Source organism: Rhinopithecus roxellana, chromosome 11, assembly GCF_007565055.1.
Source record: "Rhinopithecus roxellana isolate Shanxi Qingling chromosome 11, ASM756505v1, whole genome shotgun sequence".
Taxonomy (NCBI): Eukaryota; Metazoa; Chordata; class Mammalia; order Primates; family Cercopithecidae; genus Rhinopithecus; species Rhinopithecus roxellana.
In genome coordinates, this window is record NC_044559.1 from 47,319,823 (window position 1) to 47,335,202 (window position 15,380).

Sequence of the window (15,380 nt, forward strand, 5' to 3'; positions counted from 1 at the left end):
CCATAAAGGGTGATCTGCACTTGCTGTTCCTCTCGTCCTGTTGTCTCTGGAGCCCACTCCCTCACCAGTGGCCGGTAACTGCCTGTGGAAGGCAGGAGTGAGCAGCTCCATGTCTCTCTCTCTCTCCAATTAAAGCACTGAGCAAGAAGCAGCCGTATCTCTTGCTGCCTGCTTTAGGCTTTTCAAGGTCTTTCTTTGCAAAACTACAAATGTAGTCTTTGCAAAACTACAAAAGACAAAAGTCTTTGCAAAACTACAAAAGAAAAAATGCCCTATGTCTGTTAAAAAAAAAAAATTCATTTTTTACCTAGCACATTACAAGCTGAGTGAATAGTTTTCTGTTTTGACTAATAAGGTATTGCTGTGGAATAAAGAAGCCATGTTGATGAGCATAAGTCACATGGGCAGTGGATCATATGAGATCTGAGCATGACACAGGTAGTGGCTCCTGCATGACCAGGCAGTGTGTCCTGTATGACTGGGACAGTGACTCCTGTATGACCGGGGCAGTGACTCCTGTATGACCCGGGCAGTGGCTCCTGTATGACCCAGGCAGTGGTCCCTGTATGACCCGGGCAGTGGCTCCTGTGTGACCCGGGCAGTGACTCCTGTGTGACCCGGGCAGTGACTACTGTATGACCAGGGCAGTGGCTCCTGTGTGACCCAGGCAGTGGTCCCTGTGTGACCCGGGCAGTGGTCCCTGTGTGACCCGGGCAGTGGCTCCTGTGTGACCCGGGCAGTGGCTCCTGTGTGACCCGGGCACTGGCTTCTGTATGACCCAGGCAGCAATTCCTGTATGACCGTGGCTCCTGTGTGACCCGGGCAGTGGCTCCTGTGTGACCCGGGCACTGGCTCCTGTATGACCCAGGCAGCAATTCCTGTATGACCGTGGCTCCTGTGTGACCCGGGCAGTGGTCCCTGTGTGACCCGGGCAGTGGTCCCTGTATGACCCGGGCAGTGGCCCCTGTGTGACCCGGGCAGTGGCTCCTGTGTGACCCGGGCACTGGCTCCTGTATGACCCAGGCAGCAATTCCTGTATGACCGTGGCTCCTGTGTGACCCGGGCAGTGGTCCCTGTGTGACCCGGGCAGTGGCTCCTGTATGACCCAGGCAGTGGTCCCTGTATGACCCGGGCAGTGGCCCCTGTGTGACCCGGGCAGTGGCTCCTGTGTGACCCGGGCAGTGACTCCTGTATGACCCAGGCAGTGGTCCCTGTGTGACCCGGGCAGTGGCTCCTGTGTGACCCGGGCACTGGCTCCTGTATGACCCAGGCAGCAATTCCTGTATGACCGTGGCTCCTGTGTGACCCGGGCAATGGTCCCTGTGTGACCCGGGCAGTGGCTCCTGTATGACCCAGGCAGTGGTCCCTGTATGACCCGGGTATTGGGTCCTGCATATCCTGGACAGTGGTCCCTGTATGACCTGAGTAGTGACTCCTGTATGACATAGGTCGTGGCTCCTGGATGACACAAATAGTGGTTCCTGGATGACACAGGCAGTGAGTCCTGTATTACACAGCTGTGACTCCGATTTGACAAAGCAGGGATTCCTGTGTGATGGGGCAGTGGCTCCAGTATGACATTGCTGTGTCTGGTCCATCTCGTGCACACTTGGGGTGACTTTGGCATCATTACTGCAACATCAGTCAGCTTTCAACTGCAGACCATCTTTGCTGGGGCAGGGAGTCAGGCCTGAGTCTGCCTCAGAAAGGTCTTCGCAAAAAGTCAATCCTGCACCAGATCAGTCAGTGCCGGCTGAGCACTCCAGGAGGACCAAGGATGAGGCCTGGCTCAAGGAAAAAGTGAGGGGCCTGGAGAGGGTGGACATGCTTGAAAAGGGTCTCCATTCCTTGCAGCACAGTTGCAGGCAACACCAAGACTAGCTGGGCCCTTGGAACCATCCAGGCCCACCTCACCAGGGCCGCCCACCACACACCTGGAAGGGACACTGTCACTCAGCATGCATTGAGCAAAGAATGGACTGAACACAGCCTCCTGCTAGCCCTGGGCCTCCCTGGCCCCTGTGCTGCTGCTGAGGGACCTCCCCCAGAGCTCTGGATTCTTCCACACCAGTGATTTTAATCCATTTTGATGTCAGAGACGTGTGTGGGACTCTGGAAATTCAGAGGGTAATTGAGTATGACTCTTTTCCCAATAACTGCTGTGAAAAAACAGAACAGATGAATTTTAGAAGGATGTCTGAAATGCAAGCATCCTATAAAGTATCTCCACTGGTGAGTTACTTACAGCTAGTCAGCAAATGAAACCAGAGTCGCCCACCAGTATCCTGGTGAGTCATCGCCAGCCTGAATTATTAGAAAGGGACTGGCTGTCCCGGCTGGCATCTTGCCTTTCATCTGCTGCTGTTCCCTTGTCCTGTGACATCCATGTTGTCATCCTATCAAAATCATCAACATCACCTCATGGGTAAGAAATCAATTCCTGCTACATTCTCTACAGCTGCTTCTGTCTGGGAACTAAGGAAGGAGTTTTATTATAAAAGAAAGTTTTTATTCCAGTTTCTATTCATGGAACTTGAAGAAATGGAACTTCCTGAAACCAGGAGGTTCAGAAAAATAGAGAGAAGATTATCATCTCAAAAGAACACGTCTCATATCATCTGGGGGAAAGCAGGGGTGGGGAGACCGTCCTCCATGCTGCAAGTCAACTGGCAATTTCGAGAATGCCATAAATTGGATTAAAGATTTCACATCAGAAAATAAAGCTGTCTGCTGATACGGGGCTTTTTCATTTGGGACTGTGGCAAACCTCATAAGCCTGTAGCACTTCTGAGAACGGAGCCAAACCAGGGTGTTCAATCGCAGAGGCTAAAGCGCTTCTTTCACTGAGATCATCTAAATCTAGATCATACTGAATCTGCCTTCTTTCTGGGCCAGAAACGTTTTCCAAGGTATTCACGTTGGAAGTATGAATTACCCACACTCTCTTTAAAGCCCCATCCAATTAAAAGGAGATGAAAATCTCCTTGATGCAGAGGCCTTTGAAACACGCTGGGGGTAGAGGGGAGGGATGAGAGATACATATTTACAGGAAATCTGATAGAAAAGACCACCATGTAACCTGAGGGTGAGTCTGAGAAGATAGTTACTCAAGACTTGTATTTCTTTTAAAAACAATTAGTTTCGATATGTATCTAAAGTATCTCCTCTGTCATTTAGGATAAAGACAGATTAGGCTTTTACTCAGGAATGAATTAGAAGCCCTGGCATTCTAGGAAGCTAAAGAGTTTGTATCCACTTGCAGAAAACTAAAAAAATAATAATAATCTGGTGTAAGAGACCTACAAGGAAAGGTAATGTTCTCTTTGAATTGGAAATCTGCTTAGAGAGGAAGTGGTCACTGGAGCTTTAAAAAAACATTAAAAGTAAGGAAGTTCTCCCTTCCTAGAAAATGTGAGCTGGGGCTCTAGCAGAGGACACACGAAAGACTTAGAGCAGCAGACTGAGCTATTCCAGGAACGTGAGGCAACTTTCAACCTTCAGCAGGATGGGGGAGGCAGATGGGGGCTCTGGGAAGGGACCAGGTAGCAGAGCGGGGACCGTAGGCAGGACATCTTGGGCCACCTCCTGCCCTCCCTGGACACTGGTCCCAGCTCTGAAATCTTTGTTTTCTTTGGGCTTACTTTTATTTTGTTATTCAAAGTATTAAAATGCCACTCTGATTCTAGAATAACTTTTACTCTCATCGAAAATAGCTGATGGCTTCTTTACGTCGTGGCTATGACAAGAGTATTTTGGGAGCATTTAAGTAAAACAATGTTCTTAAGTTTATTAGGTGGCTCTGAAGTGAGTGAGGCTTCAGTGGGGTCATCCTATAGAAAGAAAAGGCAAAGACCAGTGAGCAGGTGGGGACTCAGCGCCAAGGATGACCCATGTTTAGGGCTTGGCAGTCTGTCTCCCCTGTGGCAACCTCGAGTTCAAGGCCAGCCTGGACTCTTTTCAAATCCATCCTGGCAGGAGGCGGGGAAGCAGCTTGGAAGGGCTGCTCCGTGGCCATCAGGAACAAGGACTTTCGAAAAGGCCACGCTGGGTCAAGCCCACCTCTTATCTGCTGTGCGTCCTTGGCAAAGCTACTGACCAGTCTGATCCCTAGATTCCTTATCTGCAAAATGAGTGTAATGCAGATGCCCACCTGACAAAGTGATTGGAGACCTTAAACAGGAGAGCACAGGTGGCTGGACAGAGTAAGCTGGGAAAAGCCGAAGCCACCTTTGCAAAAAAATTAACAGTGAGGAAACTATGTCAATAAAAGAGATCTAATCTAAATCCTCACCTGCCCCCTGTAATCAGCTTGAGGTGTTTCCAGCTCTTGGGAAACTGCCTTCCCCTGGCACTGTCTGCGACCAATTATTATTTTAGAGAGACAGTGTAACAACTGCCTGACCATCACTTGACAGTCACCTGACTTTACTGGTAGGATGTCAGGGGAGCCTTCTCCTGCCCCGCTCAGTCATGCCTCTCCTGTAATCATTCCTGGGCTTTGGCTAAGCCAACTCTGGGAGACCTCTAGTTTAGAGTTTAAATGATAATAGCCCTTCTCTGAAACTCAGCCGCGTTTATAAAGCTAATGAAAGGCCGTCAGGCTAGGAAGAGGAGAGAAACCTGAATTCTGCTAAGGTGTAGACTGGTCACAAAATACGCAACTTCACTATTGTAAATTAGCCTTTTGAGATCTTTTCAGATTTTTTGCTTGTCTGACACCTGGCTCCACCCAAACCACCAGCCCCACTCCTGTGGCCCACCTAGAAGCAACTCAGCTCAAGAGGGCAGCTCTGACCCCCTGTGATTTCATCTCCAACCCAACCCATCAGCAGCAAGCATCCATTAGCTGGCCATCACCACCCCTTCTCCCAAACTGCCTTTGAAAAGCCCCTCCCCTGGGAGCTTTTGGGGAGACTGATTTGAGTAGTGTTACCGGCCGCAAATCCGTACGGCTCTGCAGCAACCTCAGTTCTCACCACCTCAGAAGAAGGAATTCGATTGAGGGGCATAAAGCAGAAGAGACTGAGGCAAGTTTCAGAGCCGGAGTGAAAGTTTATTAAAAAGTTTTAGAGCGGGAATGAAAAGAAAGTACACTTGGAAGAGGGCCAAGCAGACATCTTGGAGGTCAAGTGCCCCATTTGACCTTGGGCTTGGGGTTTGATATGCTGGGCTACTTCCAGCATCGTGTGCCCCTTTTCCAGTGGAATGCCCCTGGAAGGTGACCAGTTAAACTCCGCCATAATGCCTCTCAATTCACATGCTTGAGCCCACTCACCCAACTCCTGAAATCTTACCAGGAAGCTGCTGATTACCAGCTTGAGGTGTTTCTAACTCTTGGGAAACTGCCTTTCCCTGACACTGTCTGCAACCAATTATTATTTTAGAGAGACAGTGTAACAACTGCCTGACTAGCTACCTGCTGTAACAGCATGGCTGGCCTTATGTCAATTAAACTCTTTCTTTACTGCAAGGCCTTGGTCTTTTTTTGTGCAGCAGGCGGGTGGGGGCTCAGTGCCAAGGGTAGTCCAGGTTTGGGGCCTAGAAAGCCTGGCCTATTGGGTGGTTCCAAAGCTGTGTGGTTCCCCGGAGGACTGGTGCTACCATGTTGTGGGAATGATGGCAGTTGAGAAGTGGTGATTCGTGGCTGGGAATGCAGCATGTAGGATGATAGGAAGCTTTCCTGGTTGTAAATCAGCATCCAGCAGTTCTGTTCACTAAACCTTATTAGGCAGGCCCTGGGTTAAGGTCCAGAGGTTTTCCAGGTTGATAAAGCTGAGCCATTGTCCTCAAGGGCTTGTATTCTCTGAGGAGGAATGACAAAGGGGCATGCTAGTTTCAGTACATTGCCAAAAGTTTTGAGGCAACAGGATCCTGGGTCTTTGTGGAAGCACAAAGGGGATTGGAGTGGCAGCTAGGAAGGCTTCCTGGAAGAGATGGTTCCTCTGATTTTTCCATGGTTTTCTCCAGTAATCCACTTTGTTTTTCCCAAGAAAAATAAGGAAAATTCAGGTCAACTATCTATCAAAAAATTATTCCACATGTGTCACAAGCTTATCAACATTTTAATCACTGATTTAGAAAGTTACTTACCTTACAAAGTTCCCCCTTTTCAAAATGATGCCCGACTTTATATCCATAGCAGAGTCACACACATACATCAAACTTTCTGCAAGCTTTAGTTTAGAGTCGAAATCTGCCCTGATATTTCTGACCATGGATGATTTTCAACATAGCATTTTATAGGTGGATGACTTGGGAGAAGAGCCAATCAGGCCCCCAGTTTCTACATAAATGCATCCCACAGCCTCTCTCCACCCTACAGTTCCTTTTCCCTGGCTCCAAGGCTGTTCTGACAGATGGGCTTTGGGCCCCAGCTGGCAGCAGGAGAGCAAGGACAGAAGCAGTGAGGACTGGCCGACAGACTGCTGGTACCGTGGCAGAGGCCTGCGTGTTTGACATGCCAGTGATCGACCTCTTTGACCAGCTGATGCTGTGGGTCACGAGCCAAAAGACAGGAGCTTCAAGAAAATATTTGTATTTTTTCAGTGTTACTCCCATAGTGTTTCATTTCTTCAAATGTACTTTTACACTGTTTTATTTTGAATGATTGCATTCCTGTTTTACTCTTCGCACAATTCAGGCCTCGGTTTCTCTTTCTTTTCTTTGTTTCGACTCACAGATGTGGGAGGAGGCCATTGCCTTGGGCAAGGAGCTAGCCGAGCAGTATGAGAATGAAATGTTTGATTATGAGCAACTCAGCGAATTGCTGGTGAGTCTTTATTTCTTTTCATTTAAATCAACACAGGCAATCTCAGCTGGTTTTTCAGAAATTTCTCTTTCCATGTCAATGTTGGGGTTCACCCCAGGCACTCTGGGACCCGGGCCATGTCCCTCCGTTTTGCCTAGGAAGATGGTTTTAGTTTATTTGCTGGTTGATATTTGGCCCATAAATATTTACTTTTTAGCCCCAAGTCAGCTCTTATAACCAAACTCTTAAGGCTTCTATGAACAAATTGTACATAAACAACTGCTGACCTTGTGTGTAGTGGTCTTGACAGCCCAGGAGTCTCTGAGCATTTGTACTAGTTTAAAACTGACCCCAGGCCGGGCGCGCTGGCTCACGCCTGTAATCCCAGCACTTTGGGAGGCTGAAGCGGGTGGATCACGAGGTCAGGAGATCGAGACCATCCCGGTTAACACAGTGAAACCCCGTCTCTGCTAAAAAACACAAAAAATTAGCCCGGCGTGGTGGCGGGCACCTGTAGTCCCAGCTACTTGGGAGGCTGAGGCAGGAGAATGGCGTGAACCCGGGAGGCGGAGCTTGCAGTGAGCTGAGATCGCGCCACTGCACTTAAGTCTGGGCGACAGAGCGAGACTCCGTCTCACAAAAAAAAAATATGTATATATATATATATATATATATATATTTATATTTGTAATTTTGATTTTATAGTTATAAATGTAATATATTATTATTGTAAAAATCACCTTTAATAGCACCACCATTGGCCAGGCATGGAGGCTCGCACCTATAATCCCAGTACTTTGGGAGGCCGAGGCAGGCAGATCACGAGGTCAGGAGATCGAGACCATCCTGGCTAACATAGTGAAACCCCATCTGTACTAAAAATACAAAAATGTTAGCCGGGTGAGGTGGCAGGCGCCTGTAGTCCCAGGTACTCGGGAGGCTGAGGCAGGAGAATGGCCTGAACCCGGGAGGTAGAAGTTGCAGTGAGCCGAGATTGCGCCACTGCACTCCAGCCTGAGCGACAGAGTGAGACTCCGTCTCAAAAATGAAAAAACCTGACCCCTTCTATGAGAGGGGGATGGACAGATAATGACCAGACCTTTCTTCTACCATGGGAACGCTGTTAGTTTCTAATCACTGCCTCCTCCACCTTGTCATTTTTCTATTCAGCAGATCACCTTAATGATGTGGGAACGTGTGTCATGAATTTAGAACAGAACGATTCTGTTCTTTTAAATTCTCCTTGAATGTATCCCACTATCTGACCCATACCTTTTAAAAAGTACTAAGGGTCAGCCGTTTAATCAGAAGAAAACGCATTTCTTTGGCACCTCTTCGGTTATTGAAAACACCCAGAAGTCACAACTGTTTGCTGAATTTGGTCTTGTTTGTTCAGATTCCTTTGCGAAATGATGGAGGAGGAGTGAAAAATAATGTCAAAACAATGGAGTGAGATGAAATTCAGGTGCAGCGTCAGTACCATCTCCCACCATCTCCCTCTCCCACCCTATAGAAGTTGCCAGAGCTTTTAAAGAGCCCACAAGAAGAATCCAGAGGCACACATGCTTGAATACTCAAACCTGAAATGCATTCTCTTTTTTCCTTCCAGAAAAAACAGGCTCAGTTTTATGAAAACATCGTCAAAGTGATCAGGCCCAAGCCCGACTATTTTGCTGTTGGCTACTACGGACAAGGGTTCCCCACATTCCTGCGGGTAAAGTTTGATTCTGCCTAATCTGAGCCATGATTGTTCCCCCAGCAGAGAATCCCCTTCCCGTTCTGAGGAAGGGTGGGGAGTTTGCATCTGCGTGGCAAGGTACAACTGTCCACACTGCCATAGCTTGGTGGTTAGCCCAGGGGACAGAGAGAGACTGACAGGATTTTCTTTGCTTGCATATAACCTTTCCATCGGATGTTTCCTTAAAACAACCCTCCTTCGGAGATGTACGTGTATTATTGTAATTGAGGTGTGGTATGTGTAACATACTATTTGCCATCTTAACCATTTTCAGGTGTATAGTTCAGTGGCATTAATACATTCACATTGTTGTGCAGCCAGCACCACCATCTGCCTTCAGAACTTTTTCATCTTGCAAAACTGAAATTCTCCATCCGTCAAATACTGCCTCCTCATTCTCCCTCCCCCTAGCCCCTGGCAGCCGCCATTCTACTTTGCGTCTCTATGAATCTGACTGTTCTAGGGACCTTGCATCAGTGAAATTGTACAGTATTCGCCCTTCTGTGTTTAACTTGTTTCACTCGGCCGAATGCCTTCCAGGTTCCCCAGGTTGTAGCATGTGTCAGAATTTCATCCGTTTTAAGGCTGAATGGTATTTCGTTGCATGGAGAGGCCACATTTTATTTATTCATTGATCCATTGATGAACATTTGGGTTGTCCCCACCCAATGTGCTGCTGTGAAGATGTATGATTTTAATTATATGGGAAATTGGAAGTGGATCTGTATGGCCACGGTGCTGGAAACTCCAAATCAGGCTCCATCCCTGAGACAGGCCGGTGCTTTCGGACATGTGATTGAAGCAGGTAACCGTGATCACCTGCCAGATGCCCGTTTCCCAATATTCACATGAGGCCAAAGGGGAAGTTATATAAATATTAATAATGCTGCCTGGCCTACCATAGAACTGTCTATAAATTTTCTCAAAAACACATTCTTGGATGCCATTGACCAATGGGTCATAATTTCCTGATATTTCTTAGGACTTTTTTTTTTTTTTTTGACACATGGTTTTCTCTTATCCTAGGAGACCATGTGTGATTGCTCTGGCTTTAGGAAGCAGAAGCTCTGTGTCTTGAGCACGGCTGTCTGGGGCAGTTGAAACCAGTTGGGAGATTCCACTGGTTCCAGACGTTGCTCATTTGGGCTCCTGTGTTTCCGATTCCACGGGAGTCACTAATAGTGTGAGACACCTCTTCATCACGGTACCCAGAGGATACAAACCCCCCCTTAGGAAGGACATGTCCCTGTTGACAGGAGAGCCCCACAGTTCTGGCCTGCTCCATGAGGTGAGGCTGGCTGCCCACTCCTCAGCATCCTGCCTGGTGACGGAGGCGTCTGGCCTTGTCCTGGTCATTGCTGGTCAGCTTTTCCTCTTGCCTTCATTGTGCAGCAAAGGCAGTGGTTGATCAGAAGCACAGATTCTGAACAAAGTCTTCCCTTCCAGATAATGAATAAAGGAGGCTTAGTTACAAGCTGTGAATTAGAGACAAGTTTGAAATTAGCTTCATTCTCAATAAAAAACAAAGCTGAAGGGTGGAATGAGCTTGGAGTTAAAGCCACTTACTGTTGCTAAAGGCTTTAATTTGAGTGTGTGTGCTCCGGAACATACATCTTTAAGAAAGGGAGAGAAGTGGACCAAGCCATGGCAGCCTTGTGCAGTGCTTGGTGTTAAATGGTGCGTGTGGCCCCTGTGGATGGAGATCTACCTCTGGATATGTAGGCACCAACTCTGGATCCATGCAGGATGGTTATCCCGGAGTCCAGAGCAAGGGAGCAGCCTACGTGGAATATAATGTGAGGGCAGTGCTGGGTGCAGAGGACGTGTCACAGCCCCCGAGCCCAGTAGACGCCAGGTTGTCCCAGGAGCTCATGCACGGCAGGCTCCAGGGACGGTCCTGGATCATCTCCACCACCAAAAGGACAAAATGAAAAGTCCAAATGGAGGTTAACAGGCTTGGTTAATATTGAACTAACTGTCCCGCCACACCTGGATCATTCTGCGGAGCTGCAGCAATGTAGTTATCACGCTTCCCAGATCACCTGGCAGGGGTCAATCTGCCAGTGACACTAGCAAGTTACCAAAAAGTGGGCGGAATGTTTGAGTGCTTCACGCCCTGCTGGAGAGGAGCCTCCAAGAACTGACTAGCTGTCCCTTTTGCTTTGTTTTTCTCTAAAAATTGATCTCACCGTTGTTTGTGCTCATATTAATATTTATAGGTCTTACAAGGAATAAATATCTTTGACTCTGTACATTTTCCCCTTGTTTTCATGTTCGAAGGGATCATTTCAGAATGCAAAGTAACTGACATTTTCAGAAAATGTTATTCGTGTTTTTATCTATAACTCACCAGCGTTTTTCTATTAAAGTTTTTATATACATTTTTATTATTATGTCTTTCTTATGTAAAGCATAAGAAAAATGCTTGGTAGTTTCATAGTAGTCTGTTATACATTAAATCTTACTGAATTTTGGAAGTGTGTGGCTTTATATAGCCTTAGAAGGTGTTCAAACTGTGTATTTATATTTCTAATTAAGACTACATATTATCTGGTTTCTGCTTGATTTTTTTTTTTTTTTTTTTTTTTTTGGGAGATAAATAGAACATTTTTCTTCCATAATGGTACTTTTAAGACATATCTAAGCACAAAGTGAAAAAGAATTCAATTCTTAAACTGGTTCTTTTTTAGTGATTTAGGAGAACTCAGAATAAGCTGGGGCGAGGGAAGGGGATTGTCTTAGTCCACTGGGGCTGCTGTAACAGAATACCTTAGACTGGGTACTTTATAAACCACAGAATGTGTTGTTCACAGTTCCGGAGGCTGAGAAGTCCAAGATCAAGGTGCCACCAGATTTGGAGTCTGAGGAGGGCCATTCCTCATAGATGGCGCCTTCCACTTGTTCTCACGGGATGGAAAGGGCAGGCAGCTCTCTGGAGCCTCTTTTCTAAGGCACTGATCCCTTTCACAAGGGTGGAGCCGCAATACCTAATTCCCTTCCAGAGGCCCCACCTTCTAATACTATCACTTTGGTGGTTAGGTTTCAGCATCTGAATTTTGGGGGCTACAAACATTCAGACCACAGCAAGGATCAGTTGATTCAGTGTCATACAATCTCTCTTAATCCTTTTGAAAATCCATTAGTTAGACAAATTTTAATTTGACTTCAATCTTGGTCTTTAGGGGATAAGTGTAAAAATATGCAGCAAGATGCTGTCCTCCATCTGCCTCTGTCTGTCTCTGTTCGTCTCCGTCTCTGGCACCTGTCCAGGAATGACTGCAGATGGGGCAAGGCTGCAGCTGAATTGGGAGCAGCCAGCCTGGAGGTTCTTTCCCAGTGTCCCCTGATCGAAGAACAGAAGCACCTCAGCAACCACATCCTGTCCTGGAAAGCGTTACCCCAGACTTCTGTTTCTTGTACCCCTGTGACTTCTACTTGCTGTCTTCTCCTTGTGGCAGTTTTCATTTCAGTTGAGACAGCCCTAGATGGGACAGGGTGGGTGGGGGGAGGCAGAAGCCTTCCAAAACCAGCAGCAGCATTACACTAGATACCCATTGGCCTCTTTCTGTGACCCAGTTGACACTCAGAACACACGTGTTGAATTCGGGAAAAAAGGAGACCTGTTATATCTTGCAAGAAAAGCGTTCCTTACAGGTGTATTTACAGAGGACTGTGTCACACTCAGGCAGAAAAGACCTCAACAAGACAGCCTTGTGGAAGGAAGAAAACTTACCTGCTTAACTCCCCTCCACGCCCCAGGCTGCCTAGCCTAGCCTAGCCATCTGTAACAACCCCAGTGGACTGACACTCCAACTTGGGATTTATGGAGGTGACAAAAGTGTCATTGGAGATGGACCAAACCAGCCTTTCCAAGAAGAGCTCTGTGTATTGTATCTTGACATATGTTGATGAATAATGACCTGCACAAGCACTCTTGAGTGCAGGAAGGGAAGTCCTGCTCTCCATCCTTCTCCAGTCACTCCCTCGGGGGAGGCCAGGAACTTAGTAACTCTGGGCCCTGGACTGCATCACCCTTCCCCTCGGGTTCTGCTCACCTCGACTGTGTCTCACAGGAGTCGGCGCGGAGTGGCCGTGCTCAGGCGCTGGGACCCCCCCTTAGCTCATGCTCTCTTAAATTCCTTATGGCAGAATGGGCCGGGCGTGGTGGCTCAAGCCTGTAATCCCAGCACTTTGCGAGGCCGAAATGGGCAGATCATGAGGTCAGGAGATCGAGACCATCCTGGCTAACACGGTGAAACCCCGTCTCTACTAAAAAAAAAACACAAAAAACTAGCCGGGCAAGGTGGTGGGCGCCTGTAGCCCCAGCTACTCGGGAGGCTGAGGCAGGAGAATGGCGTAAACCCGGGAGGCGGAGCTTTCAGTAAGCTGAGATTCGGCCACTGCACTCCAGCCTGGGCGACAGAGCAAGACTCTGTCTCAAAAAAAAAAAAAAAAAAAAAAAAAAAAAAAATTCTTATGGCAGAATGAAAATGACTTCATTAGGGCCTACCTGAAAAGAAAACAAAAACCAGAAAAAGCGTGGACATCATTATCCGCTTGCCCTGGCTGCCTTAACCCCTTCTAACCCTTTCATGCCCACTCTAGTGTGGGCTTCTGAGTGTTCATTTGGTTTTTCGTATAGTTTTTAAATCAGTTGTTACTGTCAATATGCAAACATAGCACAGATGTTAGTAGCGCAGTGTTGAGTGCCTCTTAAACAGTATTAACTTACGTGCTTGATGACCATGTGTTCTTGATTAACAAAGCCAACGCAAGTTAAAAAAAAAAAAATTACAAGTTGTTCTTAAATTCAATGACATTTTGTAAGAACCCGTAAGGCATATTTTAAGACCAGCACATTGCATGTGAACTCTTCCTGGCCCTTTCTCTGTGGTGTTATTAAATGAATGTCACCCTTTCCAGGGAAAAGTTTTCATTTACCGGGGGAAAGAGTATGAGCGCCGGGAAGATTTTGAGGCTCGACTATTAACTCAGTTTCCAAATGCCGAGAAAATGAAGACAACATCTCCACCAGGCGACGATATTAAAAACTCCCCTGGCCAGTGTATCCTTTAAGACAACCGCATCAACTCTGAAACCATGGCGACGCCATTCATTTGGGTGGTTGGGTGTGATGGGGGGCCTCTCTCATGGTTGATGTCTGTGCTGCCTTAGCGATCCTTAACCCCTCACCTCAGATATTCAGTGCTTCACAGTGAAGCCCAAACTCGATCTGCCTCCTAAGTTTCACAGGCCGGTGTCAGAGCAGATTGTAAGGTAATCATCCCATTTTTCTTACCCAACATGAGGGTTGTAGGAGGCTGTGTGTACAGATCTCTTCCTAATGATTCCACCTTTTAAAGGATGATTTTTAACCTTTGATTCGCTTTCCAAATGCTCTTTCTGTCCTCTTTGAAGAGCAAGGGAAGCTAATTATATTCAGCATCCAAAAAAAGTGAAAGGAGATGTTAATCCGTGTGCTGGGAGCGTGCAAAACCTATTCCTTTCCCAAAGTCAGCTGACGGCAAAAACCTAAGCGGGCAGTGGAGGCCATCTGGTCTCCTTTATAGGCCTGCCCCACGGGGTACAGTCTCCTAGGGAGCTTCACAGCAGTGCATCCTGCCCATTTCCAGCAAAGCCAAGTCCATACACGTGAGTGCAGCCTGAATGTCTGCATTTCGAAAGGTGGGAAATGGGATTTGCACATTTGCTCCTGGTGACACACAGGAGAACCCTTCAGCCTCACAGCACAGCAGTTCCATAATGTAGGATTATGAGGGGGCTTTTAAGCCCCCTGAGTCAGCTGTCCATATTTGAATGAGATTTTCTGCCTGTCGGTTGAATTGCACCTGACTTAGCAATGGCATAGAAAGACCTGCTTTAACAGATGTGTTTGATATTAAGACTTTTCTGTTCTGTTTGATCCATGTTCTGGTGAAAATATTAATCTCTTTGATGACTTCATATTCCTTAGGATCTGCTTCATTTTGCTTCCTGAGGTTTGGTGGTTTCTTCGACCTTTCTTCAGCAATAATGGGAAATAAACAGGGACCCTGTGTGTTTACAAATGACTGCTCTCACAAGGCATACATTTTAAGGGTTGCAACCTTTTTTTTTCAGAGGCCTTAAGCAAATAGTGAAGCTTAGAGCCTTCTCAGATGCAGTAGTTTCTTTTGCTGTGGAAGCCTGCCTGCATTTCAGTGCAGGGGAGGAATCAGTCTCAGTCTTCCCACGCCCTCCCCTGTGCACGCGGAAAGCCTGCCTCCCACCCTGGCCGCCGAGGCAGGTCACTTAGTTTCCTGTGTGTCACTCTTGGGGTGGCTGCAAAATCTGTACTTTGTAGATCTGAAACTGAAGTATGTCATACTTTTTAAAAATAATAATAAACACATACATTGAACACAAAAGCCTTTTTTCTCTCTCCTTCGCTTCACCTTTCCTCTGTTTTTGCTCATTTCACTCTTACTCAGCTTCTGTTTTCCCTCGAGGTGTTGGCGGGGACAGGGAAGAGGCAAAAACTCAAGTTAATTTTTCCACCTGCCAACATCTCCCTGACTGGGAGAGGATGCCAAGACGATGGCTTCAGGTCAAGGTTAGGGAGATTTTGCAGGCGGCAATGACGTACTCTAAGGCCAGACCCTGTGTCCAAAAGCAAATTGGCTGTTTGCCGGGTTAAATGTCTAATGATCTGTCTGTCTCTGTGCAGTTTTTACAGGGTGAACGAGGTCCAGCGATTTGAATATTCTCGGCCAATCCGGAAAGGAGAGAAAAACCCAGACAATGAATTTGCGGTAAAAAACAAACCACCAAAACAAACAAAAATATCATTCCTCCACCAGTAGAACTGCCAGTGGAGAAGCGTGGCCTCAAAGGCAGCCACAGGGCAGTATTAAA

General features: G+C 47.1%; 1 protein-coding gene across 3 annotated transcripts in view; it reads left to right on the plus strand.

Moving 5' to 3' along the window:
* Positions 1-15,380, plus strand: part of DOCK1 (dedicator of cytokinesis 1) — a 548,347-nt gene that overhangs the window by 491,641 nt on the left and 41,326 nt on the right. For all 3 annotated transcript variants that reach the window (XM_030941069.1, XM_030941070.1, XM_030941071.1), the window contains exons 39-43: positions 6,680-6,769; positions 8,358-8,462; positions 13,410-13,551; positions 13,685-13,763; positions 15,193-15,277. In XM_030941069.1, coding sequence (XP_030796929.1) covers positions 6,680-6,769; positions 8,358-8,462; positions 13,410-13,551; positions 13,685-13,763; positions 15,193-15,277 — 501 coding nt within the window. The remainder of the gene's footprint in view (positions 1-6,679; positions 6,770-8,357; positions 8,463-13,409; positions 13,552-13,684; positions 13,764-15,192; positions 15,278-15,380) is intronic.